Genomic DNA, 26,750 nt, shown 5'->3' on the forward strand with positions numbered 1-26,750 from the left:
ACAATATTAAATATATAAATATATTGACTTTACAAATTCATCTTAGGCCGTTTTAACTTAAATATTCATTTACTTTAATTTTGATGTTATAACTAAATAACAAATTAATGAAAAATTAAAACAAAAATATTGTCTATACATATTTATCTTGGGTTGTTTTAATAGTCGATAATCACATTCAAATACATAGCCAAGATTATATTTTGATATATATTCAAAATTTCACTTTCAAAATAACTAAGTATTATGTAAAAAAAAATAAAAAAATAAAAATCAAACAAAAGATATAAGAGGGAGAGAGAAGACTTGTGATGGAAAAAAAAAATACACAATCAAATTGTATTAACCCAAAATAATATTATTAAAAAAAAAAAAAAAAACAATGATTCATCAACCTAAAGTAAAATTGCAAGAAAGAATAAATGAATTATATATTTACATATATATGAGATGAATTCAAGTTACACCATTCTTATACCATTAATTCAAAATAGATCCAGAGTCTAAAAATACACTATAGGCCACATCATCAATTTTCTAAAATTAATGTTCTATCTCGTATTTCCCATTAACTTCAATAAATGCCCCTCTCAATTTCTCATAGTCTGTTTCCATCCCCTTTTTCTCTATAACTCAAACATACAGATCCACTATCTTTCCATTTTTGCCATTTCCTCAACCCTTCATTTTTTTTAAGGTTCTAAATAATTCTTCTGTCACTTTTTTGCAAGTGTCAAATGGTATAAATCCATGAGAGGAGCCGGCTAGTTTGCAAAATAATAGGATTTAAAGTTCTCTACATGTATCAAATAAAATTCCCAGCTCTATCTAGTGCTCACTTTTTTTCTTTTTAGTGTTTACTTTAATTAATTAATTTATTTATTTATTGGGTAGAGTAGAGGATCAAAGTTTAGTGTTTGTTTTGATCTTTTTCAATGGATTTAGAGAAGTTAGTCTTGGATGCTCTTCTTCAACAAACCCCTTTCCATCTGTAAAACTCATGCATAAATAATCATTTCCCATATATGCAATGTCCACGAAATTTGGGAGGGAAAAAAAATCGAGATACAACAATTTACAAAGTTTTCAACCAGTACTCCCAAAACTTATTCCAATTAGCCAACCAAATTAATTAAAATTCCAATTAGCCAACCAAATTAATTGAAAAGAATGGAAAAAACAGCAGCAGCAACAACAACAATAACATAGAAGAACCTAAAAGGCTAAACCAGAGACACCCATTAATCCTATGATCAAGAAAACAACCAGCAAAAACCAAAAATAGCAAACTTCATAATATTGACAACGTATTCGCTCCTATACTCACCGTCACATTGCCCATTAAAACTAACCCACTATAAAAAATGCAACTTAGGAACAACTACACAATTACAATTAATCTTTTAATACTTTTCTGATGCATAGGCTGTTTTCAAATTTGTTATTGTACAATGTATTAGAATTATTTAAAAATGATAGCAGATAAGATTACAATAAAAATAAAAATAAAATAAAATAAAAAAACCTTAAAATACAAAATTACACCACATCAACCAAAAGTAGAGATGCAAGAAAAAAAAAATCAACCAAAAAATTAAGAGAGAGAGAGAGAGAGAACATGTTGTTTGTGAGGAAAAACTATGCAAATAATGGAAGAGAGAATAATAAATTTATTGTAAAATGATGTGAATAAAAAGAGACAAAAGAAGGGAAGATGAAGAGAAAGATAAAGAGTGATATTAAAGTATGGAGTAATGGGGAGATGTAAAGGTAAGAAATGGAGAAAAGTTGGAGAAAGTCAAAATATTAAAAAAATGAGTAAATGTTAAAAAAATATATAGAAAATTGGAAAGAAATAGGATAATGACGTTGATATTGATGTGACTCAATAAATGCTACGTTTCCAACTTTTAGATATATATATATATATATATATATATATTGGATAAAGTCTAAATATTAAAAAAATGAGTAAATATTAAAAAAAATATAGAAAATTGGAAAGAAATAGGATAATGATGTAGATACTGATGTAGCTCAACTAGAGCATAACAACAATAAATGCTGAGTTTCAGCTTATATAGAGAGAGAGAAAGAGAGAGAGATATTATATTTATGCTACTTGGAAAATTATTTAATTTGAATTGCTATTTAAACAAATGAAGCCATCACCAATTTCAAATCCAAATAATCACGTATAGAAATAATCACGTATAGGGTATAGCTACTTCACTCTTAAGTCTTTACAAATACGAGCGAGCCAAAAAGGCCAGTAACCTCGGACGCTATTATGACTTTATTCAGTATCACACAACTCAGCTAGCTTTCCCATGTTCCAAAGTTATTCTACTAGCACTAGAGAGGGAGAAAGAGAGAGAGAGAGGAATCTTCTTAGAATGCTTCTACTTTGTAGTTGGTGAATGTGCTTTAAATTTGCTTAGAAACTAGTTGTAAAACGAGATTGATTGTGTTAGATCTAATGGGAGGCCTTTTCAGCAGTCCTGATCAGAGTTCTTCCCAATTGCCACCTACATTTTCTTCTTACAGTTCAAATCCATTGCCACCTACATTTTCCTCTAGACCATCTGCATCTTCCTCAAACCTATCCCGATCTTCATCAAAACCATCTCCATCATCCCTTAAAACTCCAGTTGATTCTTCTACATCATATGCATCTTACCCCAAGACCACTGAACCCCCATATGCTTCTTCTTCTTCTTCAACTTCGTATAAACTACCTCAATCTTCACCTTCAGGGGTCCCATATTCATCTAAGCCACCGCCTTCTTCCTCTGGGCCATCTCCGTCTTCCACAAAGCAACCACCAGCTTTTAAGCCAATTCTGCATACAGCTCCCAACGAGGTAACAAATGAAGAAGGGAAGACGACTTATGCGTGGGAAAAGGGTGAACCCATATATGCTATTCCTGAGGATATCAAAGGTCTCGTCAAGAGAGACATTGCACCTCAAGTTCTGAAGCAGCCTTTGTCTCCTTCAACTTACAAGGCTTATTTTGCTGCTCTGTTATATGCTGAGGATTACTACTTGGAGGTTAGTTAACTACTCTGTCAACAAAATTTAACTAGGTATACTATCTTCTTTGAACTCTGGTTTTTGGTGAATTGTTTAGTTAATTTTTACTAATTCATGATTATTTTGTTATTGAATGGCATACAAGCAAAAGTTATATGGGTACGTATGGTTTGTCCTATTGGTGAGAGTATTTGTAGAGACAAACAACGCGTTTGGAAGTTTGGAGGAAGAGGGGAGGATAGGAGAACCCTTCCTTTTGTTTGGATGTTTTAAAACTTAAATGGGAAGCAGGGGAAATGACAAGATGTCATATTAATTAAAAAGTTTGCCCCTATTTTGTTCAATTTAATTAAGAAATAGATATAAATTGATAATTTTTTTTTTTTTCTTAACATAAGTGGAAACCCCTTCCCTCCAAACTCCCCCAGTCTGGGGGAATTAAAAATAGGTTAAAAACACCCCCCATTCCTTCCACTCCATCCAAACACATTGGATATTACAAAATGAATATATGCTAAGCTGGTACAGAGGCATGGGTTGAGACCTGATCCTGTTTAGTATTTAGCACTACACTGCAGTATAAAAATAACTGGAGCTTAAGTGAGTTGTGTTTGGGTCAGGTTTAACTGATGTAGTTATGAACTGTCTGATAAAATTTCATGATCCTATTTTTTACTAAATTAATTTCAAACAATATTGATAAACATTTATATACATCAGTAATATAGAAAAACTAGAAAGAAATATATTTGAAAAATAATAACGGGATGCAAATCAGTGGAAAAAAATAGTAATACAGGTTTAGTTTTGGATTGGACATTCAAGTTTGTATTGCAAATGAGTCCCTTTGCCTTGTTTGCTGTAGTTTAATGCCTCCTAAACTTTCAACACACACTCTGCAATAGAAAAGATGTCATGAAAAGCCAATTGGGAACTCTCTCTTACTAGAGACAAGGAGAAATGATGCAATCATATTCATTATTAAAAAAATAATGCATGCACCATTTAAAATTAGATTGAATTGATCTTTGAAGTGGGCATCTCAACTTTGCTAGGATAGCTGATCTGAGTCAATAACAGTATAATGTATTTCTGGTTTACAATGTAAATATAGCCTCGTTCTGGTCATCCTCTTCTTGATTTGGGTTTTAGTTGAGTTGTGGGTGTTTCATACATGCAGTGCTTTACATGGTGTGTGTGAGAGTGAAGGGATCATGCTTCTGTCAGTAAAAGAAAATAAAAATTTTTGTCTGAAGCACATATTAAGTTTATGCAGTAACTCAATATATTGTGCGACTCTGTTGCCAAAACTGATTTAGTTGTGCATAGCATCAATTATACAGCATTCTGTTTGTTGGTAGGCAAAAATTCATATTATGGTAATCAATGGAGAAACATGCCTTTAAATGCTGTAAGAAATTTCTTTTTACTATTTGCAAATGGGTCTGTGCATTTGCAGATAGGAATGGGAATAAATTTAAATTGGTTGTGTTGATCACATATACGCTTAGGATTTTATTTCAAATCTTTCATAGTTTTTGATTGGAAGAAGGCCTGTACTTGAAATTGATCCAATCAGATAAGTCCTGGACCGGTGCAGAGGTAATGAAATGCAATGAAATCAGGGATTTTTTTTACGCATCTACTGAAATCAGGGAATTTTTTTTTATGCATTTACTGAATCGATCTTCCAATGTGCTCTATGTTCTATTGAAACGATTTTGTTCTGTTTGTTATAGCATTCAAATGAAATACTTCTGTGCATTCACAAGATCAACTTCTAGATTACGATTAAAAAGAGTGAAATCATATTTTTCTATTGTTTTTAAGATGAATTTTTTCTAGATGATGAAATTTTGTTTATGTGCTAACTTTAGCAATTATATTTTTATTTGCTCTGTTGGAAACACTTGTCTACTTGTTAAAAGGGTATCCAATTGCAGGTGTATCAAATAATTACTTTCTACTTTTTTTCTCCCTCAACAATAATATTTGAACAGAGAGCATCATAAACAAATAAATATATATTTTGTTTGATAGTTCGATAGTTAAATGGAGAGGGATTTGAGCACTAGATGTCTCCATTAGAAATATTAGGGGTGCCAACCAATTGAGCTGCAAGGCTCTTGGCATAAACAAATAAATATTCAAAAGCAATCCTCTATTCTGATATAAAATGGACACCGAGTTCCTAGAATTAATAAGAATCTTTCTACTTTATTTATAAAAATCCCGTATAAATGAGTGAGAGTAGCAATGTAAATGAACCAAGCCATTTTCTTAAAACCTTTCATAGGAACAAAGCAACTATTCTAAAGTTTCTTAATTTTATCTTTCTTTTGGATCCCATTTTGGCACTTCTTATAAATCACACATCTTTTGAGGGAGTATTTTACATTGTTCTTTGCATTCCATCGTACAATTTAAATTATATATATTTTGCTTCTTTGATGATCTCAAGCAGTATGCATAGTAACATAACAACATGTTATGATTGATGGAATACTCTATGCTTTTGCACTCTGGCTTGTAATAACTTTATGCTTTTATTGGAACTAGAAATGGAGTAATTTCCTGTTGGAGAAAGTGACATTGAAGTTGGAGGAAGCAGCACTTCATAAAAAATCAAAGAAATCAAAAAATTCTAAAGGAAGTGCTGAGGAGGATGATAAAATCTTTGTAGAATTTGAGATTGATTCTATTCCTGAGAAGCGGCCATTCCTTTTATCAAGGGACATGGTTTATGCACGACCTTCAGATAAAACGGTTGAGCCATTTCAGGTAAGCTTACTCTTCAATTAACCTATACTTGATCAAATCATATAATTTTGCTTGAGATGGTCTTGAGTTTATGTTTAGATAACTTGTTTTTCTTTGAGTATACATCATTTTTTGAATCTTTCTTTACTAACCTGAAGCTAAGGTTTTTGCATCACATTATTAAATTGATTTATGAATTCTTCTCTGGCCACGACCTTTTTGTTATGAATTCTGCTCTATGCACCTGACTTTAACTGTTATATAGCTGGCCAATCCTCAACCTTGTGACACAGTTTGCTAATCTGACCATTAGATTAGTTTGGTCTTGCATAACTGATGAGTGAGCAGCCAAACCTCCCCACAAATCATCCTATTGTAGTCTGGCATATCAGGAAAATCTACATGACCCGTACTGTATCCTCATTGTATCCCTGGTTCACTTGAGAAATCCAGAGGAGGTTACAGGTTCTTGAGCTTTTCTATTTTGCAGCAAGGATCTTTGGTTGCTTCAATGCAAAAATGTGCTACTTGAAGAGCCAAAATTTATAACAAGGATGTGTCCTCAAGTGATATTGAATGGATAATAAATTATTGAGTAGTTTATTAATATTAGTTAAAATTATTGTGAATTGAGAGTGAGTGAGAGAAGAGAAAGCAGAAGCACTAAGGAAATAACGTGATTCAACCTAACAGCCTATTTCTACAATGGAAAGCCCTTCAGGGCGGGTACATCTTTACTATTGAGAACCATATCATACAATGAGCCCATTGAGAGACTAGACCTAGGCTAACCATAGACTAATCTTAAGTGTAGCGCAATACTACAAGTTGTAAAGGTATATTCAACCTGGACAAGTATCTTTAATATCCCCCTCAAACTCAAGGTGAAATCTCGAAGACAACTTGATTTATGATGTAGAATGAACCAGGCACAATGTCGAATGGAACAAAGGTTGAAGGAATGCATGAGACAGTTACTTCAAGAGGATGGCTGCTCTAATGACCAAAGGATGGCTACTTTGGTCGGAGGATGGATAAATTGGTGGCCTAGTGGGACATTGATAGAGAAATGGTGACCGAAGGTTGACATACATGAGACATGCTGGTGGTAGCAGCGGTCATTGACAAACTGTGGTCAGAGGACGGTGACACTGACGAGCACAGGAAACGACATCGTTGGCCAGAATACAAAAGAAAAGGAAAGCGTCGCTGAAGCTGGAAGACATCAGCAAAATACAACGTTAGTGGTGGTTGTTCAACAACAGGTTTGAGGGGTGCAAGAGTTTGGTGGTGGTGATTCATTTGGCATTTTGTATATCAGTTTCAGATCTATCAAGTGGTGTGGTCAATGACTCAAAAAGATGTTCAGAATGTCTGGATCTGGAAGAGTCAATGCTTGAATGGCAATGGAGAAGCCGTTGAAGAGTTACACTGTTGAGGAAGAGCATCGGAGAAAAAGAAGGAATGAGAAAACCAAACTTAAGATGGCTCTAATACCATGTTAAAATTGTTATTGTGAATTGAGAGTGAGTGAGAGGAGAAAGGGAAAGGGAAAGTGGAAGCACTCAGAAATTAACGCAGTTTAGCCTGTTTAGCCTGAAAACCTACGTCCACAATAGAAAACTCTTGAATGGCTGCACCTTTACTATTGAGATCTATACTCCATTAAGAGTATATATATAGAGAGAGAGAGTGAGAGAGAGACTAAACATGGACAAATTCTGTAACTAATATATATCAAGTGCAGTGATGTGTTTACTCAGATCTATGTTATCCTATCAGCCATACAGTTATCCACTTTTGACAGGTGAAGATCAAAGTCCATACCTAATGTTCACACAAAATAAATTTTGGGAGTTTTTTTTTTTTTTTTTTTTAAATGTTTCATCAGAAGTCTCTCTAAGAGAATTCATAATTGCAGGACTTTATGCTATATTTAGTTAATTATATAAAGATGAAGGGCTCAATTCCAAAACACCCAACATCTCAGGGTGATTTTTCATACAAAGGAAAAAAGCCAGAAAAACAAAACCAGAAAAGAGGCCTCATAATTTCATATTAATAGCATTATGCAGAATTGTATGCCCATTCTACTAATTGTAGTTGAATTTACATATCCAGTCAGAGTGCTTATAAACATCTGTTTTTTCATCTTATGATCTTATCTACAACACTAACAGTCTAAATGGTAAGCAGGGTTTTATCTATCGTGTGGTGAAAAGCAAGTGTGTATTAGTTGAGTTTGGAGATGATTTTCATTCACAGCATCATACAAATCGCAAATATGACATCAGCTTCTCATTCAACAGAGTTTGTCTAAAAAGGGCTCATCAAGCAGTTGAAGCTGCATTAAATCCTTCATCCCACAACTTCCTTTTTCCTGAATGCGTCCCTCGGAAGAACATCGTTAACCCACCAGCTCTGCGTAATACCTATGATAAGCTTAATACAAACGAATCGAATGCAGTTCGTCGGATTCTAAGCTTTCAGGGTTCACCACCTTATCTTCTTGCGGGCCCGCTCATTAGCACTAATGCGCCAATGTATGTACCTGAACAAAAAGTGTCAGCAAGAACAGGAGTGGTTGTCTGTGAGGCAGTAATTGAAATATATAAAACCTCTCAAGAGAACAGAATTCTTATATGTGCACCTATAAACCGCACATGTGATGTGCTAATGAGAAGTTTGAGGGAGGGGATTCCAGAGTCAGATATGTTTCGAGCCAATGCTGCATTTCGAGAGATAGATGGAGTACCCAGTGACATTCTGCGCTCATGTCCTGTAAAAGATGAATGTTTTGCATGTCCTCCACTCCAAAAACTTCGGAAGTTCAAGATAATTCTGTCAACTTTTGTGAGTAGCTTTCGACTACACAATGAAGGCATAGCTGCTGGACATTTTAGCCATATTTTTCTAGTGGATGCCTCGTCAACCACAGAGCCAGAAGCGACAATAGCTTTGGCTAATTTTGCTAATGAGAATACATCTGTTATTGTTACTGGTGCACCCGGAAACCATTCAGGTTGGATCCGCTCTAACATAGCAAGGAAATATGGATTGGGGAAGTCATATTTTGAAAGACTTCGTGAAGTTGGGCCATATCAAATCCCCAATCCAATGTTCATCACAGAGCTATAAATACTAAATAGCTTGGAGTCATGCTATTGAATTTCATGTTTTCAACTGTTCTTTCGTGAACAGCAAGATGCACTTGTATAAATGTTGCCACCTTAGTATCTACCTGTGCGTGTCTTTTCCTGCTTTGTCATCTGAGTTTTGTGTGTGTGTATGCTTGCAAAGACCTTCTATGTAAATATTTTAATTTTATTTCCATCTCTCTTTCTATCTATTTTAATAGTTCTTTACAGTTTGTGTTTTGTAAATGACAGGTTTAGTTTTATCTCTTGATTCCAGGGACTAATACTTTCCTTACCATCTGTACTTCATTCATGTTCTTTTAATTTTGTTTCTTTTTATTCATCTCTCTCTCTCTCTCTCTCTCTCTCTCTCTCTCTCTCTCTCTCTATATATATATATATATATAATATATAATTATTTATTATTATCTATATATATATATATATATATAAAACCGAAGCTTTTGAAGCTCCCACAATTTTCCACGTCAGCACAATATTTAAATTAAATTTAAATTAAATTAAATTTTCTACCTCATCACTGTTTTCCTTTTCCAATGCAAATTAGACTTCTAGCCAAATAAGGACACTCTCCCACCGCCTCTACTCTCTCCTATTTAAGAATTGCTTGCGTAGAAAACCTAAGCCCCAAAAACTTATTTTTGCCGCAACACAATTTTCTCCTTAAAACTTATTTTTCTTCAAGATTTTTTTTGAGGGCGGCTCATGCTTCACAATTCACATATTCCACTTATGTATTGGACTCCTCTCCTTCTTCGGTCAATGCATCAAGGTTAGGGTTATTTGATTTGTTCAATAAAAATTATAGATTTGTTGAAATTTTTTCTTATAAGTTTGTCAATTGTTGTTTTGTTTATTTAAACTAAATCTTTTAATTAAATCTTCAAATTTTTATTGAACAAATCAAATAACCCTAACCTTGATGCATTGACCGAAGAATGAGAGGAGTCCAATACATAAGTGGAAAAGCTATAATCATGGATTCCCTTCTTTCTATTGTATTTCTCTATTGCGTAATTTTATATATATATATTGTTTTATTTCAATACTTTTGAAGTTTTGAATCTTCTGATTTTTAAAAAAAAAATTTTTTGGCCTTTTGGAAGTTTTAACATCATAACTTTTGGGTTTTATTTTTTCTATTATCAAAAATTATCTAGAAGATTTCAATGAATATCCATGGATTATTCTTTTTGAGGGTAACCCATCTTTATCTTATATTTCTATTCCTAACTTTTTTTTCCTATATTTTTTCTTTAATTGTCCGTGTTTATGTCTCTTTTTGTGTGAGTATGTGTCATCGTATCTGGGTACTTAGGCAAAATTTATAAAGACTAAAGATGCTTTTTTTTTTTTGGTAATGAATCCTGTGTTTTTCATGACTTTAGTGAGTCATATTCTTAATGATCGAAATGGTTTTGTTTGACTTGGATTTTGTTCATATTGGTTTCAAAGTTTATTTCTTGGCTTATATTATAGATTGTAATATATTTATTCATCAAACTGTTTAGTTGAGTTTGTTTTCGAAATTGTTTTCAGTGTTGGACATTTTCTTGAAGCATGTTGGTATCATATATTAAAATACTGTTAAGTTGATAATAATAATAATAATAATAATAATAATAATAATAATAATATAGTTTAATAAATGTCTGAAACGTATAGCTGTTAACAAATGTTTTAGCTATATGATTTTATTTTACAAATTCAATTAATTTGGTGTTGTAGTAAAATAAACAAAGATTAAATTATATATTGTACTCAATACATTTCCCGTGCATCGCACGGGTTAGCGACTAGTTATATATAAAACCGAAACCTCTGAAACTCTCACAATTTTCCATATCAGCACAATATTTAAATAAAATTATTTTTTCTTAGTCCAAACTTAATAAGAAGTGAAATTCTATTTCTCTAACAAGTCCAACTTAAACTCAAACTCATCATTATCATTTAAAAAGAAAAAAAGAAAAAAAAAGACATGCTACTACGAAAAAAGAATACTACACGCTATTTTGCTACTACTAAAACATAAAAAAGAGAACTCTTCCCTTCCTCTAAGAACCTACGCAGGACATCTGTTTCAACCCGGTGGAGAAACCTTCATAGAATATGCATGGATCAACTATTTGCCAACAAGACACTTGATGCTAACCAAACTGTAAGGCACAAGAAAGTGCAAGACCTCCTAGCTGATACTCATCAAAGCAGCGAAGCAGTAGATATTGGGAGAGCTGCTTTCAAGACCACACTTAATCTATTATCAAACACCATTTTTTCGGTGGATTTGGCTAACCCAAATTTTGACATAGCTATTAATGGACTTTGACGTATGTTTGAAGAACTCACCATCCATGGAATAAAAAATTGTTTATTTGATGGTTCTTCATTATTATTATTATTATTATTATTTTATCTTTTATTTTTTATTTATTTTGTAGGTTTCCTAGGAACACAACCTAGCAGGTAAGAGAATTAGTAGTTTTTATTTTAATCTAATTTTTCTTTTAGGTGCAATAATGTTTTACGGTAGTCCTATGTCACATATAATTTGGTATACAGAGTACATAATCTCTGTTTTCTAATTCTTTAGTTTGATCTGAAAAGCATGTTCACTTAACGATAAATTTTCATTTGGTATGTTATATATAAATTTGTTGAATTTGGTTTGGTTTTAAAGTAGAATTTGGAGATTCTATAAATTTTGAAGTTTTAAGTCTTGGAGTTTTTTATATTTGCGTCACAGTAGTTGATCTTAATTCTTCACCTTAAATGTTTTTTATTTAGGTTCATGTGATTTCTTTTTTCCTTATTAAAAGCTATGATTTTTGGTTGATTAATTATTTGTTTGGATTCAACATAAAAGATAATGGAATTACGTATTATAATTTTGGTATTGTTTTATGTTTTTAATTGTCTATATTGTTATTACTATGAGAAAGTCATATTACTGCTCAAATTTGAAATTTGGTGTGTCTTTCTCATATCATGGTCTTTGTTTATATATTTGCAATTTATATTAGTTTTCATTGTATGTGTATATATAATTATTGGAAGTTTTGTTTTATTAATTTAATAATGGTAAATTACTTTGTAGGTTTCGGTAACTATGCACTTGCAACTCAATAACATTCAATGTTGGACAACACTTCCAAACTATAGAAAAGTATAGAAGTTAAATATTTCTTCATTTTTTTATATTAAAAAAAAAAAAATACTAACTAGCAAAATGTCTATTTACTAATTGTTGAATTTTTTTTTTTTCAGAGTTAATAGTTTTTCCGTGCATCGCACGGGTTAACGACTAGTTATGTGAATCATGATGCAAAAGCAATAGCTCTAATGAATTTCAGGTGATATTATGTTTGATTATCGAATTTTGTTTAGATACCAGGTAATGCGTGAATGAAATTGTTTTTATACCCTACCCAAAAAAAAAACAGTTGAATGAAATCTCAGTCGCTTTATATACCATGTGATGTAGCCACAAAGGCCCACTTAAATGCCTAATTAGCCCAACCTAGAGTTCGAATAGACATGGCCCAAATTGTTTGGAAAAGAAACTCTATGCACCTCCCAAATCAGGACTATCAGCCTATCCATTGGTACATGGATCAAGGTGTTGAATTGAGTAGCCGAATAGCCTTTAATATGCATTGGTTAAAACATACATATTACCACACTTAGTGTGCTTTTGGCATTGGCTTAAAAAGCTAATTTTAAGCCATTTTTTTTACTATTTAGCTTATTTTTTCTATTATTCATGAGCTCCATTATACTTTTTGATACTATTTATGGGTCTCACTATACTATTTCAGCTATTTTTTAACTTTATTTATAGTACTTTTAGCTTTATTTACTGTACTTTCAGCAAAAAGTTTTCAATTTCAGCTATATAAGCTGATCTCAAACAGACACTTAGAAGTCCCATTGTAGAAAACCCTATTGCTACCCAAACACTGTATGCTTCAGCCTTCACATCTCTCCCATTTTTCCCCTTTGTCAATATCAAGAGTTCCTGCTACTAAGTTGATAGGTTATAATTGGTGTATAATAAAAATGATGTTAGTGATGGTACCAAGTGAAAATAATGTTTTATTAATCACAATTTTCTCTCTCTAAAATTGTGAAAAAAATTTGTAAAATTTGTTCTAATCAACCATTTTAGATAAACAAAACGGACATAGAAAAATAAAGGTAATTTTTTTTATTAAATAATTTTTGAATTCATTTCTTTAAAAAAAAATAAAAAATCATTTTCTATGTAATTGACTAGTGGCATTTAATGCCACATATAACATAAGAAGGGAGGCGGTTTTCCTACCAATCAACCGTGTTTTAACGTTAAGATAAGGATTTAGGTTGTTACTACTCTTCACATGAAATAATTTTAGTGACCCCACACATGGGGGGCAATACACGGGTCATAATCTAAATTATGTAATTAATGATATGGAGATCGAGGTGTTGTGGAGGTAGATCAAGTTATTTGATATTTTCATTTATATTTAAAACTAGTAGAAATGTGGAATTTAGCTTATTTGGTTATTTTTTATATTTAAAGAATTACCAAGTGAATTATTTTGAAATTGAATTTATTTGCTTTGGAGGTTTATTATTTTGAAATTAAACTTATTTGCTTTGGAGGTTTTCTATTTTGGATCAAACATAAACTTTTTGAATTGAAACTCATTTGTCCTGTTGGGCCTTCTTGGGACAGGCTTGAGATGGCTTGGCCCGTTATGGTTTTTTTTTTTTCTTCTTTTTTTTTTTTTAATGCTTTTCTTAGTTAGTTAAAGAAAAAAAAAAAAGGAAAATAATTATTTTTATCTATATTTTCACCTCTATTTCCAATTTAGTCCCTAAAATCAAGAGGCGATCTTGTTTTTTTCTCCTGCCGTCATCCACAAACGAAAATAGTTTACGTGGCCAATGGACGGCTGATTGCTAACACACTAAATGCCTGACGTTAGTATTAAAAATAATAATAAAATATTTTATTTAGCATTTTAAAATGTCACGACATCTTTTAAAATAAAAATTAATATTATGAGTTTTAACTCTAAATGAAAAAAAAAAAAAAAAAAGAAGGAAAAAACAAAAAATATATAAATTAAGATCTAGCTTTATCTTGACGAAGAACAGACAAGAACACAGACCTAGAAAATTCAAAATCCAAAAACATCTATCAGTTATCCACATCAACACAAAATTAAACACAAATTAAGTCCAAAATAAAACCCTTCACATTATGAGTTTGTTTCGGATCCGCTTATCTTGGTGAAATTGAAAACTTTTTGCTAAAAGTACGGTAGATAAAGGTAAAAGTTAGTTGAAATAGTATACTGGGATCCATAAATAATACTTAAATGTGCAGTAGGGCCTTTGAATAGTAGAAAAAATAAGTTGAATAATAAAATAAGTCGACAAAAATAATTTTTGCCAAACACACACTACACCAAAACATCAAAGCTGATAATTTTTTTTTCTAATTTCAAACCACACGGCCACACTTTTAGCTCAAACTTTTTTCTCTCTCATCTCATCTCAAACTTTATCTCTCTCTGGTCTTGAGATATTGGTTTGATGGATTTGATATGGATTAGAAAGAGAGAGGCTAAGATTGGTTTGATCCGTGTTAGAAGAAGATGTTGAGACCAGTTGCTATCATGGCATGGCTGGCGGCGGCATGTGGGTTCAAGATCAACCAAACGGGGAGTGATTCAAGAATTGTGGTTGTCGGGTTCTGGGTTTCAAAGTGATTTTGGTAGTCCAAACAAGCCTAGAAAAACAAGTACGATCCTGCTTTCCTTTGCCATTCAAGTGTACGACATCTGCCGTGCTTAGATTGAAGAAGTGTGTGTTTGGTGATGTGGGTTTTGATGTATTAGGAGTGGTGGTTTTTGTTCCGCCGATCTTATTGTTGTGGCCAATGTTTAGTGTTAATTTTATGGGTTAGTTTTAATTGTGTTAATTTTCTGGGTTTGTACTCTTTAGGTTTTGAAAATTTTGGGTGCTTAGTGTTTAGCTAGAGGGATGGAGAGTAGGAAGAACAATGTTGTTTCGGTTGCAAAGTTTGATGTTCAAAATACCGATCTAGTTTTTATTTTCCTACTCAATTTGGGTTTTTTTCTCTCATCTCACATCTAGATTTTTTTAAAATCTTTTTTTGTAACCAATCCGTGGTATTTTTGGGTTTTGGTTAATCGTGTGTGTTTGAGTTTGATATTGCAAGTTGTCTCTTATGTATGTCTTGAATTTGTGTGTTTTAGAATTTAGGTACTGTCTTTTTTTTTTCTTTTCTTACTTTTGTGTTCTTCAATTAGATTAACAAATAATTGATTAAGATCAAACGATTCTAAAGTCCACCTAGATGTTTTTGGGTTTTAAATTTTTTGGGTTTTGTTCTTATTTGTTCTTTCTCAAGATAAAGCTAGATCTCAATTTATATGATTTTTGGTTTTTATTTCTGTTTTTTACTTCTTCTTTTTTCATTTCGTTAAAATTCATAAATTAATTTTTTATTTTTAAAAGATGATGTGGCATTTTTAAAATGCTAAATAAAATATTTTATTATTATTTTAATGTTAACGTTAGCATTTATTGTGCCAACGGTGCACTTCGTTTGCCACATAAACTATTTCCATTAGTGAGATGACGGTAGGGACAAAAATGCAGTAAAATATGAAAATGGAAATGAGGTGAAAATAGTATTTCCGCAAAAAAAAAAAAAAAAAAAAAAAAAAAACACACACACACACACACACACACCAATAAGGGTATGTTTGGTTGGGTGGATTTCAAAGTGGATGGGAAAAAAAAAAAAAAAAATGAGAGAAAATAAGAAAGAAAAATTTTTTGTGGGTGTTTCATTGGAGGGAAGAGAGGAAAAAAAAATGGTGGGGCTCGGGTGTTTTCTCCCCGGATGCACCACTAAAATGCATTTTTTCTCCCCAAGCTCCCCACCAATTTTTTCTCTCCAAAATGGGGAGAAAACTAGGTAGGGATGCATTTTTTTTCTTGATTGACAAAAATGCTCATGTGCACTCGCACATGGGTTTTGTCTAGTTGCCACCTTTTTTTTTTTTTTTTTCCCTTTTTTATTCTGGGCAGTAATGTTGCCTCTTCTTCTTCTTCTTCTTCTTCTTCATTTCTTTTGATTTCCTAGGGCCGTGGGCATGATAGTTTTTTTTTATTTAACTAGATGAGATTTTTCTGAGGACATGATTTTTATTTTTTTTAATAAATTTGGGTGATTTTTTTTTTTTTTTTTTGGTTGGTTCTCACTTTTTTGTTTTAATTGAGCATCATTTTTAACAATGGTAGATGAGTAAATTTATACAAACTCATTTTTCCTTTCCTCTACTTTTCCACTCCCAACCAAACAAAGATGAGAAAAATTAAAATCTTTTCTATCCTCCCACTTTTCCACCCCTCTAACCAAACAACCCTAAGACTAAAATGCAAATTGCACCCTCTAACTTTGATTAAAATTCATGTCAATCCTCTAACTTACTTTCATTCAATTAAGTCCTCTAAATTTCAAATTAGTACAATTAAAGCCTTCTATCCAATTTCAAGACTAACTTTGATTGCTTCCCAAACCTCTATACAAAATCTAGTATAGAGAAAGAATCTAAGTATTAACATCGTTTAAATGTATGCCATGAAAAGTAAATATAATTTTTTTTTCATTTAACTTTTCACTTCATTAAATCTTTGTGTTTATTTTTATGTATTAATTATCTATAGGTGATATATTAACTATTTATGTTCAAGAAGTTAAATAGTTCTCTCTCTCTCTCTCTCTCTCTCTCTCTCTCTCTCTCTCTCTCTCTCTCTCTCTCTCTCCTACTATAGCTGAAGTTAATGTTAAGGATAAGATCAACAACAACTCCAAAATACAAATCCAAGCTAGTTGTGATAAAGAGGAGACTTTGAATTCCAAAACTCAAAAGAGTTGTGCAGATAACAATCGGGCTAGTGAGAAGAACAACTGTTAAAGATAGACTTCTTTTTTATTTCAAACTTCTTCTAACTGTAACTTTATCCTCTTGTAATTTGTAATTCAAACATGTATTATATATATGTAGCACAGCCAACACTGATTTGGTGAAGGCTAGAAAATTCAATCATTATCTTGCACTTATTTGTTTTTACATGGTATTAGAGCTATAAGTGACATATGTCTTTTTAAATAAATAAAAAATGGCTTCATCATCTTCTTCATCCTCCATTGCCAACACCAACATTGCCACTACCACTCCTCCCACTACTCTCACTACCATTCATTATTTGATTACCAACAAGCTAACCCGTCACAACAACCTGTTATGGAAAGCTCAAATTGTTCCCTATTTGAAAGGGCAACATCTTTATGGCTACCTGGATGGAACTACACCGTAAACCATCGTTGTTGCAGCAAATGGTGCTACTCAAATTCTCTAAAATCCAGAGTATCAACACTGGCATCTGCTAGATCAGATGATTCTCGATGCTATTATCTATTATCTCCTCTCTCTGTGGAAAGATTCTCACCCATTTGGTCAAATGCCTTACTTCTCTTGATGTTTGGCCATCATTAGAATGCATGTTCACCTCGCAATCTCGTGCTCAAACAATGCAGATTCATTATCAGCTTGCCACACTGAAGAAAGGTAATTCTTCAATTGCTAATTGCTTTCACCAGTTTACAAATCTGGCTGACACTCTTGCTGCAGTTGACCAACCATTGAATGATTTTGAGCTTGTATCTTTCCTTTTGACTAGACTTGGGTCTGACTACAACTCTTTTGTTGCCTCTGTGACCACTTGTGCTAATCCTCTCTCCCTTGAGGACTTGTATGGGCACTTACTAACCTATGAAGTGCATCTAGAACAAAATCAGCCAGTCGCGGATCTCACTCTTGCTGTAGCAAATTTTGCTAACCGAGGAAATTCCTTAAGAAGTGGCTGTGGTGGTCACCATACTTGTCCAACACATCAACCTGGCCATGGTTCTCCTTTAACAAATCATAAAACTTCTTAAGGCAGGGGACGTGGTCGTGGCTACACTAGCTCCTCTTCTAACAATCGGCTTGTCTATCAAGTCTGCAATAAACCTAGTCATGTTGCTCTCTCTTGCTACCACTCTTATTCCACACAAAATCAAGCGATAGAGTCCTTGCCTCTCTCTCTTGGGCCACGCACAATGGACCTCTCCTCTACTGGGCCTACTCCTCTACTTGATACATCACTTGACTCTCAATTGTCCTTACAGCCCACACCCATTGACCCCTCTACATCTTTTCTCTTTTCTTCTTCACTGATACAAACTTCTCACACTCACAACTAGATGCACCTACTCAACCAACTCACCCCATGGCCACCTGATCCAAGAACAATATCACCAACCAAAAACCTTCACTAATGGTACTATTCGTTATCCGATCCCTCATGCTCTTCTTACTGATGGTGTTTGCTCCTTTGAACCCACTTGCTATAGTTCTGTTGTTAAAGATCCTAAGTGGCGTGAAGCTTTGAATCTGGAATTTGATGCTTTGCTCATAAATCGGACATGGACTCTTGTTCCTTCTCGGGTTGCTTGTAGTGTTATTGGTTGTAAATGGGTTTTTTGAGTCAATCATCATGCTGAAGGTTCAATTGAGAGATACAAAGCTCACCTCATCGTGAAAGGTTTTCACCAACAACCTGCAATTGTTTTTGGTGAGACTTTCAATCTTGTTGTTAAACCCACTGATAAGTGTAATTTTTACATGATTTTTATTATCCTCTTATTTATTAAAATTGTTAGTTTTCCTTTATTTCTTTTGATTTGATTTGATTTTTATTTATACTAGTCGCAGACCCGCGCGTTGCGCGTGATAAATTTTTGATTTATTATTATTATTATTATTATTTATGATTGTGTTATTAGTTTGAATAATTTTCAATGTATTACTACTTAAGCCCTACCAACCATCATTTAACCGTCATTATAGCAAAAAATCATTTCAAATAACTGGTGGATAATATTAACACCCTAGTAATAATATGAGGACTATTTTAGCAAAGCATTTCATTTTAGAGAGACCTGAAGAAATATTCCAGCTTGTGTGAACTTGCAATTTAATAGATAATCCAGTATAATTTGGTAGAAACCAAAAGAGAATATAAAAATTATTTTAGCACAAAAAAAGATAATATAATCTTCAATTTTTTAATAGCCATTTCATTAATTGAGAGTTGGACATACTTTACGAAACAATCTAGCTGTTGAACTTGAAATTTAACAGAGAATCCGTAATCAACTGATAGAAAATATGAACAACCTACACAACCAAAAGAAAATATAAAAAATATTTTAGCATAGCCTTTTCATTTTATAGCTGTTGAACTTGCAATTTAATAGATATTCCTTAATCAACTGGTAGAAAATATGAACAACCTACACAACCAAATAAAAATGTAAAGAATATTTTAGCAAAGCCTTTTCATTTTATATATAATTAAAAGTTAGAAAAACTTGAAAAAACAATCCAGTGTCAAATCATGTAAATTAATAGGTAACTTGTGAGCAACTAGTAAGTAAAATAGTAATCAAAATGGTGACAGGTGTCCACATCATTGAACACCAAGACCCCTTTTTTTTTTTTTTTTCATTTTTTTAAACTTTTGATAAATGAACACAAACACTCACATGCAAATACACACTCAAACACTAAAAAAATATATAATATTTTATGTCATCTATCTATAGTGTCTTCCTGCTTGGTAAGTAAGTTCACACAAGTATCATGAAGACCATTTTTCTAAGACTATTTGGAGATTCCTGTCTTTATGCAGTTCCATTAAAAATTAAAATATCACAAGGTAAGACCAACCCAAAAACTTAAACTATAATAGTTTTTTAGACCAACCTCATTCTTTTTAATCTCCCTCCTTTTTTGCTTTTAATCTACCTTTGTTTTTACTCTTTAACTTTGTGTTAAAACCTTCCACTACCAAGCAAGTGAATTTCTATCAAAAATTCATTAAATAACTTATTGCTCCCCAATTGATTTTCCAATTGCTATAATTACAGTTAACACCTTCCTTTTGAATGAGATCAATAGACAAAAGACCCAAAACAATAGCAGTTTTATTTTTTTGTACTTCGAAATGTATTATGTATATAACCATGTTTTGAAGCTTGGCCTTTGGTAGCAATTATTTCACAGAATGGACCTCATAAGAAGACTAAATTACTGAACTTTTTTGAGAATCAACTAAATTATTGAACTTAATGATGTATATAAGGCTACATCTAGGAAATAATTAATTAACCATGTTTTAAGGCATCAAGATGGTTGCTGAAAAATGTCGTAGACACTAATCTCAATGTTGATTTCTTTTTCCTTAGCTCATCGTGCTTAAATAGTAGTGACATGACATAAGAGGCATAGATTTTAAAAAAAGTATGCAGTTAATTAAAACTTCTCAATTTGAGGAAAATATTTCATCAACTTCAAAAATTCTTGAAAAAATGTTCACTGAGTGATTTCATGATAACACATCTTCGTCTTTTTACACATATATCACTACATCCTCATCAACTTCAATATGGAAATTTTCACACCTCAGCATAATCACCAAAATGTACAACTTGCCCTCAATATGAAAGATTTAAATAGAAATAAATAAAAAACAATGACAAACAAACAGAAAATAGTGTCAAGGTTTTCTTGAGAGAGAGAGAGAGAGAGAGAGAGAGAGATTGAAACAGATATTATATAAATCACAATCTAGTCTTGGATTTTGACATGATTTTTTATTTGAACCCTTATGTGTTACAGTGGCTAAAAATATTAACTCCATGAATCTTCAACAAAATATTTGTTTACAATCACAAGCAAATCAAAGTAACCCCACATAGTTATGAAAATTTCACCTTTAGAGCATCGGGGTCTCAAAGGTCAAAAAAATTGATTGTATCATCCTTAAGAGGTCCACAACACCACTTGCCACTTTGAAATTACAAAACGCATATATCAAGTTTCATATGCTTTTAACTATGGCATCTATGAAATCAAGAACAGAGGACATTCTGTTGATGACAAATTAACACAAACCTTTGACTTTGATTAAAATTTTGGATGACAATTTTCTATTAAATTGAATAGAGTTAAACTAATCACATATAATGAATTAAACAATTGTGCATAAGCTATATATCACGTGGCTAGATTTAGAAGATTCATCCTAAGTGACACTTCCAGTGTCATTGTCATTGTTAACTTAAATTATCGAGTGGCTAGAAGATGCATTAGAAACATGTACTGCACTTTCTGTCATACATTTTGTTAGATATTTTGCATTCAAATAGGCTTCATAACAAAATTCTTATACATGGGTAGGAGCTGTTAGTTAACAATTCAACCATGGATACCTTTAGTTAATTTTTTGTGAACACATGGAAAAGAACAACTGAATGTGAAACCACATGACAAATCCAACTGGAACTTCTGGTTTTGTTGCTAATGCCACTACTAATGATTACGGTTATGATATTATGATGGTTTTATTGTTATAAAATGCTCTGAAATTTGCATGAAATAAAATAGATTTGCGATGCAATCCTCCACTCTATTTAGCATTCTAGCTATCCAAAACAATTCCATTAAAATTTTATGAATAGAAATAAAATGGATAGTCCATCAATTAATCCAATTCAAAACACACGCTAAATTATAAACCAATCCCAAATCTAATCTTATTATCAATTATCATGGCTAATTTAGCACTTAGCAGACTTAATTTTATTTTTATTTTTTATCCTTTAGGTAGCATTCAAATTTGGCTTGATAGTCCTACAATACACCTACCATTTTTACCAAAAAATACATTACAATTTTCCAGAAAGCAAAACATAAAGAACATTACAGCATTGCATCCCTTCCTCATTCTGATTGTGCGAGGTCTTTCATTGATCAAAACAAAGATAACATAGTCTTCATCCCATACCCACAATTATGAGAGGGGGAAATGCCACAACAAATAATTGTATGATCACATATTAATTCAACTTTTGGTTGTTCTTTCCCTTTTGAAATCATCCTATAATGACCAAGGCAATTAAAATAATAAACCCTAATTCAAGCATATTATAGCAACAAATACAATTTCAAAGACATAAGATTAAAATTCACTTTGTTAGAGAAAAAACATACAGGCAGCAAACCACTACTAACAATCCATATAAATCAAAAGACAAACTACTGGCAGTATTTCTGCAGCTTCTGTCAGACAGTGCACCAATTAAAAACCACGACCACCATAACAATCATCCACACCATACCACGAAAGAGGCAGTAACAAAATGCAAAAAGGGAAACCAAAAACATCAAGCAAAATAATGGAGCACAAAAAGAACTGGGGTTTAGAGATACCTAACTGAATCAGCCAGGTTCTGTAAGTATTTATATATTGTGAGGAGAGGAAGACAGCAAGGAAGGAACTCAGATAAGCGGCCGTTACTATGAAACTGTAGAGCAGGAAGGTGGGGAGATTTTCAGACTCTTTGGTTGTCCTTGAAACCGTTACTGTGAAAACATAGAGCTGAAGCGTATCACACTGTGCTTCTCACGCACAACCCTTCAAGGTTCCACGGTTTCAAATCTTTCTTTTAAGTTGAAAAGGCCTTGGGCTGGGCTTTATGGTGGAAGTAAATAGATAAAGAGTGGGCTGGGATTTATTATATATATTTATTATAGGGCTGGGATTTATTATTCTGAAACTTGTAAAAATTGTTTTAAAATTGTAGGTAAAATAAAAATTAAAAAAAAAAAAAGGATTGGGATGACATGGTTGTTGACGTGGAACAACGTGAGCGCAGCGACATTAAACGCTACGCTTCAGCTTTTAGTAATATATTGATTTATCTATTCATTTGTGCTTTGAAGGAATGAGAAGATTTCAGATTAATCTACAAGGGCTTTACATGCAAAGTGGGGCTAAGCCAATTGAATCAAGTCAACTTACATCTAGCCAGGCATGAATTCAAAAGAAGACCAACCCAATTAAATTTAAGTCCAACTGGAGCAAGGAATCAAAGGAAATTTGCACCAAATCTCAGTCCAATTCGGATTAGGATTCCAGCCTGCACATCAGTTAGTATTTTCAGCATAACTTTGGGCTCAGATGTCTAATCGAGATGATTCAAGTTGGGCTGAAAAGTTAACTTAAAGGGATACAACTTTGTAGTTTACCAAAAGTCCGAATTCTGAAGTTAAATGGGCCAAAATAGTCAGTTAATTGAAGCCTAAAAATCTGGTATTTTCTCCAAACGGGAATAGGATTCCTTGACCAATTTAAAGGCTCTTTAGGGAAAAAAAGAGAGAGGAGAAACCTAAGAGGAAGGGGGTGCCACATTGAAGTATTTTTTTTTTGGAGTCTCTCTGAAGAGGAGGACAAGGGCGAGAGCTTCATGTTGATCAACCAATTCAGATGAAAGACATAAGTTTTATTTGTTTTCTTTTCAATTTTATTATGAACTAAATTTTATTTTCTAGAGCGTTGATGTAGTCTAGCAATGAACACACAATTTATATTCTGAGTTATTTTATTTTTAATATTTCCATGATTGAGTGTTTAATTCTTATTCTTAATGCTTAATATTTCTTTTTACGGATTATTGATTGATCAATTGAATGACAATGAGACCAAGAGGTGATTTGTTATTTTAGTTCTAGAATTAAACACCATTAGTTGAGCGAAAGTAGAGATGCTTTACTGCAATTAGTGTGATTTTTCAGAAAATTCAAAGTACATAATGAGTCTCCAATTAATTAAATTCACATAGAGATATGGAATTGTTATTTGAAGATATTTTTGATATTATTCGAGAGAAGATATTGAATACTTAAGGAATTTTTAATCATCAATGGAAGATTATTAGAATTTAATAATTAGGAAGAATAAATTGTGTGGGATTTGTTAGGTGAAATCAACTGCTCTAGATCCATTCTTATTATATTTTTACATTGTTAGATTTTTATGCTTTGTTAATTCTTTTTATTCGTAGATTTATTTTTATTAAATAGTTTAATTTAATTCAGATAGTAGAACATTCCATTTATTTTCGATTTTCCAAATAGTAATTAATTTAGTGAATTTCGGTATTCAATAACATAGTTAATCCCTGTGGGTTTGACATTCGTTTTCTAAAAACACTTTACTACTTGTTACGATTCTGTGCGCTTGCAAATTATTTTTCGCGAACACCCACTACTGTACATATTGTTTTCTCCATTGTTGTGTCTCTTGGTTGGATTAGGCAGCAAATTGATGTTCAAAATGCCTTTCTCCATGGCCATTTTTCTGAGGATGTATATATGTCCCAACCACCAGGATTCACCCACCCTCAGTATCCACATCACACTTGTAAATTGAACAAAGCTCTTTATGGGTTAAAATAGGCACCATGGGCCTAGTTTTCACAGCTCACTAGTCAATTCCTAGCCTTTGGGTTCAAAAGTTCTAAGGGTGTGTTTGGATAGAACTTATTTTGCTAAAACTGAAAATTGAAAACTGAAAACACTGTAGCAAAATAATTTTTAAATGTGTGAATAGTACTATGGGACCCATTTTTAATTAAAAAATTGATAAAAAATGAAATTTGTGGGTCTGTGAACAGTGCATATGTGCACTGTTCACTACAGAAAGTCAACATTTGCGGTTACTGTTCAATGAACAGTAACCGCAATGCTCCAAAAACGCGTGAAAACACACACAAAAAAAAAAAAAAAAAAAAAAAAAAAAAGCAAAACGCAACGCAGTATAAGTGAACCCAAACACACACTAAGGGTGTGTTTGGATAGAACTTATTTTGCTAAAACTGAAAACTGAAAACAGTGTAGCAAAATAATTTTTAAATGTGTGAATAGTACCGTGAGTCCCATTTTTAATGAAAAAATTGATAAAAAATGAAATTTGTGGGTCCGTGAACAGTGCACAAATGCACTGTTCACTTAAAATTGGTCAAATGTTGCGGCTACTGTTCATATACAGTACATGAACAGTAACCGCTTGTGAGAAGGAAAACGCGTGAACAAAAAAAAAAAAAAAAAGAGAGAAAACGTAGAAAACGCAACGCAGCGCAGCAAACGCGAACACAAACACACACTAAGTCTAACTCATCCTTATTTATTTATTACCATTAGAGAGTGAGTAATTTCTTTCTCATCTATGTGGATGACATTATAATCACTGGTTCTAGTCCTTCAACAATTTCTATGCTTATTCATTTCTTGAAGATTGACTTTGCTATTAAGGAATTGGGTGATTTGAATTTCTTTCTTGGTGTTGAGGTTATAAAAAATACCTCTAGTATTTTACTTTCTCAGAAGCGTTATATTGTTGATCTTCTCCGCCGAACTAATATGTTAGAAGCTAAACCTGTTATCTCTCCCATGACCACATCCACAAATCTTTCTATTTTGAGGGTGATCCCATTCAAGATGTCACCTTGTATAGAAAAAATGTTGGAGACTTGCAATACTTAGCTCTTACACGTCCTGATAAATCCTTTATGGTCAACAAGCTTGCTCAATTTAAGCACAGCCCCCAAAACTGATAATTGGCAATTTGTCAAGCGCCTTCTTCGCTATCTAAAACAGACCATTTGTTTTGGTCTTCAAATATATCACTCTTACACTCATTCTCTTCAAGCCTTCTTGGAGGCAGATTGGGCTGGATATCGTGATGATCGTCACTCCATTAGTGATTTTTGTATTTTTTTTTTTTTTTTTTTTTGGATGTTAATCTAATTTCTTGGGGTTGTAAAAAGCAAGCCACTGGGGCCTGATCCAGTATAGAGGCTGAGTACAAGGCCCTTGCCAACACTGCTGCTAAAGTCAAGTGGTTATGCTCTCTTTTGTCTGAACTTGGTGCATTTGTTTCTACCTGTCCTGTTTTGTGGTGTGATAACATTGGGGCCACTTATTTTTCCTCCAATCTTGTTTTCCATGCTTGCACAAAGCATATAGAAATTGATTTTCATTTTGTTTGGGATATGGTTGCTGTCAAATTTGTTACCATTTGATTCCTCTCTCGTAAAGATCAATTGGCAGACATCTTCACCAAGCCCCTGTCTTTCTCTAAGTTTGCATTGCCCCATTCCAAGCTCAATGTTGTCCCTATATAGTTGAGCTTGAGGGGGTGTGTTAAGGATAAGATCAAAAACAACTCCAAAATATGAATCCAAGCTAGTTGTGATAAAGAGGAGTCTTTGAATTCCAAAACTCAAGAGAGTTGTGCAAATAACAATCAGGCTGGTGATAAGAACAACTGTCAAAGATAGACTTCTTCTATCTGTAACTTTATCGTCTTGTAGTTTATAATTCAAACACGTATTATATATATACGTAGCACAGCCAATACTGATTTGGTGAAGGCTGGAAAACTCAATCATTATCTTGCACCTATTTATTTTTACAGTTAATATGAACTTTTGCTATGATAGTTTCCTATTTGGCCATGTGGCACATTTTTTTAGAAGAAAAATATAAGTATCTAAATTTAACATTTCACCTCATAAAACTTTTGCATTTATGTTAAAGTAATAATTCATTTTCATGAGTTAATAGGTATATTGATTTATTTATATGTATTAATTATCTATAGGTGATACACTACTCCCTCCGTCCCACTTTGTTTGTCCTGTTTGAAAAGTCAAACTTTTTAAGGGAACATCATTTATTGTCTTGTCTACCTTTTAAAAATGTATAAATTTCCAAAACTACTCTTAAATAAATTTATTAAAAAATTGAATTAGTAAATTA

At 32.6% G+C, this 26,750-nt stretch overlaps 2 protein-coding genes across 2 annotated transcripts in view; both read left to right on the plus strand.

The window, feature by feature from the left end:
• Window positions 1-26,750, plus strand: part of LOC115986994 (probable RNA helicase SDE3) — a 58,510-nt gene that overhangs the window by 21,245 nt on the left and 10,515 nt on the right. The window lies entirely within an intron of this gene.
• LOC115986995 (probable RNA helicase SDE3) lies at window positions 2,316-9,130 on the plus strand. Its single transcript, XM_031110433.1, has 3 exons — window positions 2,316-3,052; window positions 5,594-5,815; window positions 7,991-9,130. The coding sequence occupies exons 1-3, from the start codon at window positions 2,480-2,482 to the stop codon at window positions 8,930-8,932; spliced, it is 1,737 nt and encodes a 578-aa protein (XP_030966293.1). The 5' UTR covers window positions 2,316-2,479; the 3' UTR covers window positions 8,933-9,130.

The sequence above is a fragment of the Quercus lobata genome, chromosome 4 (genome assembly GCF_001633185.2).
Source record: "Quercus lobata isolate SW786 chromosome 4, ValleyOak3.0 Primary Assembly, whole genome shotgun sequence".
NCBI classification, from domain to species: domain Eukaryota; kingdom Viridiplantae; phylum Streptophyta; class Magnoliopsida; order Fagales; family Fagaceae; genus Quercus; species Quercus lobata.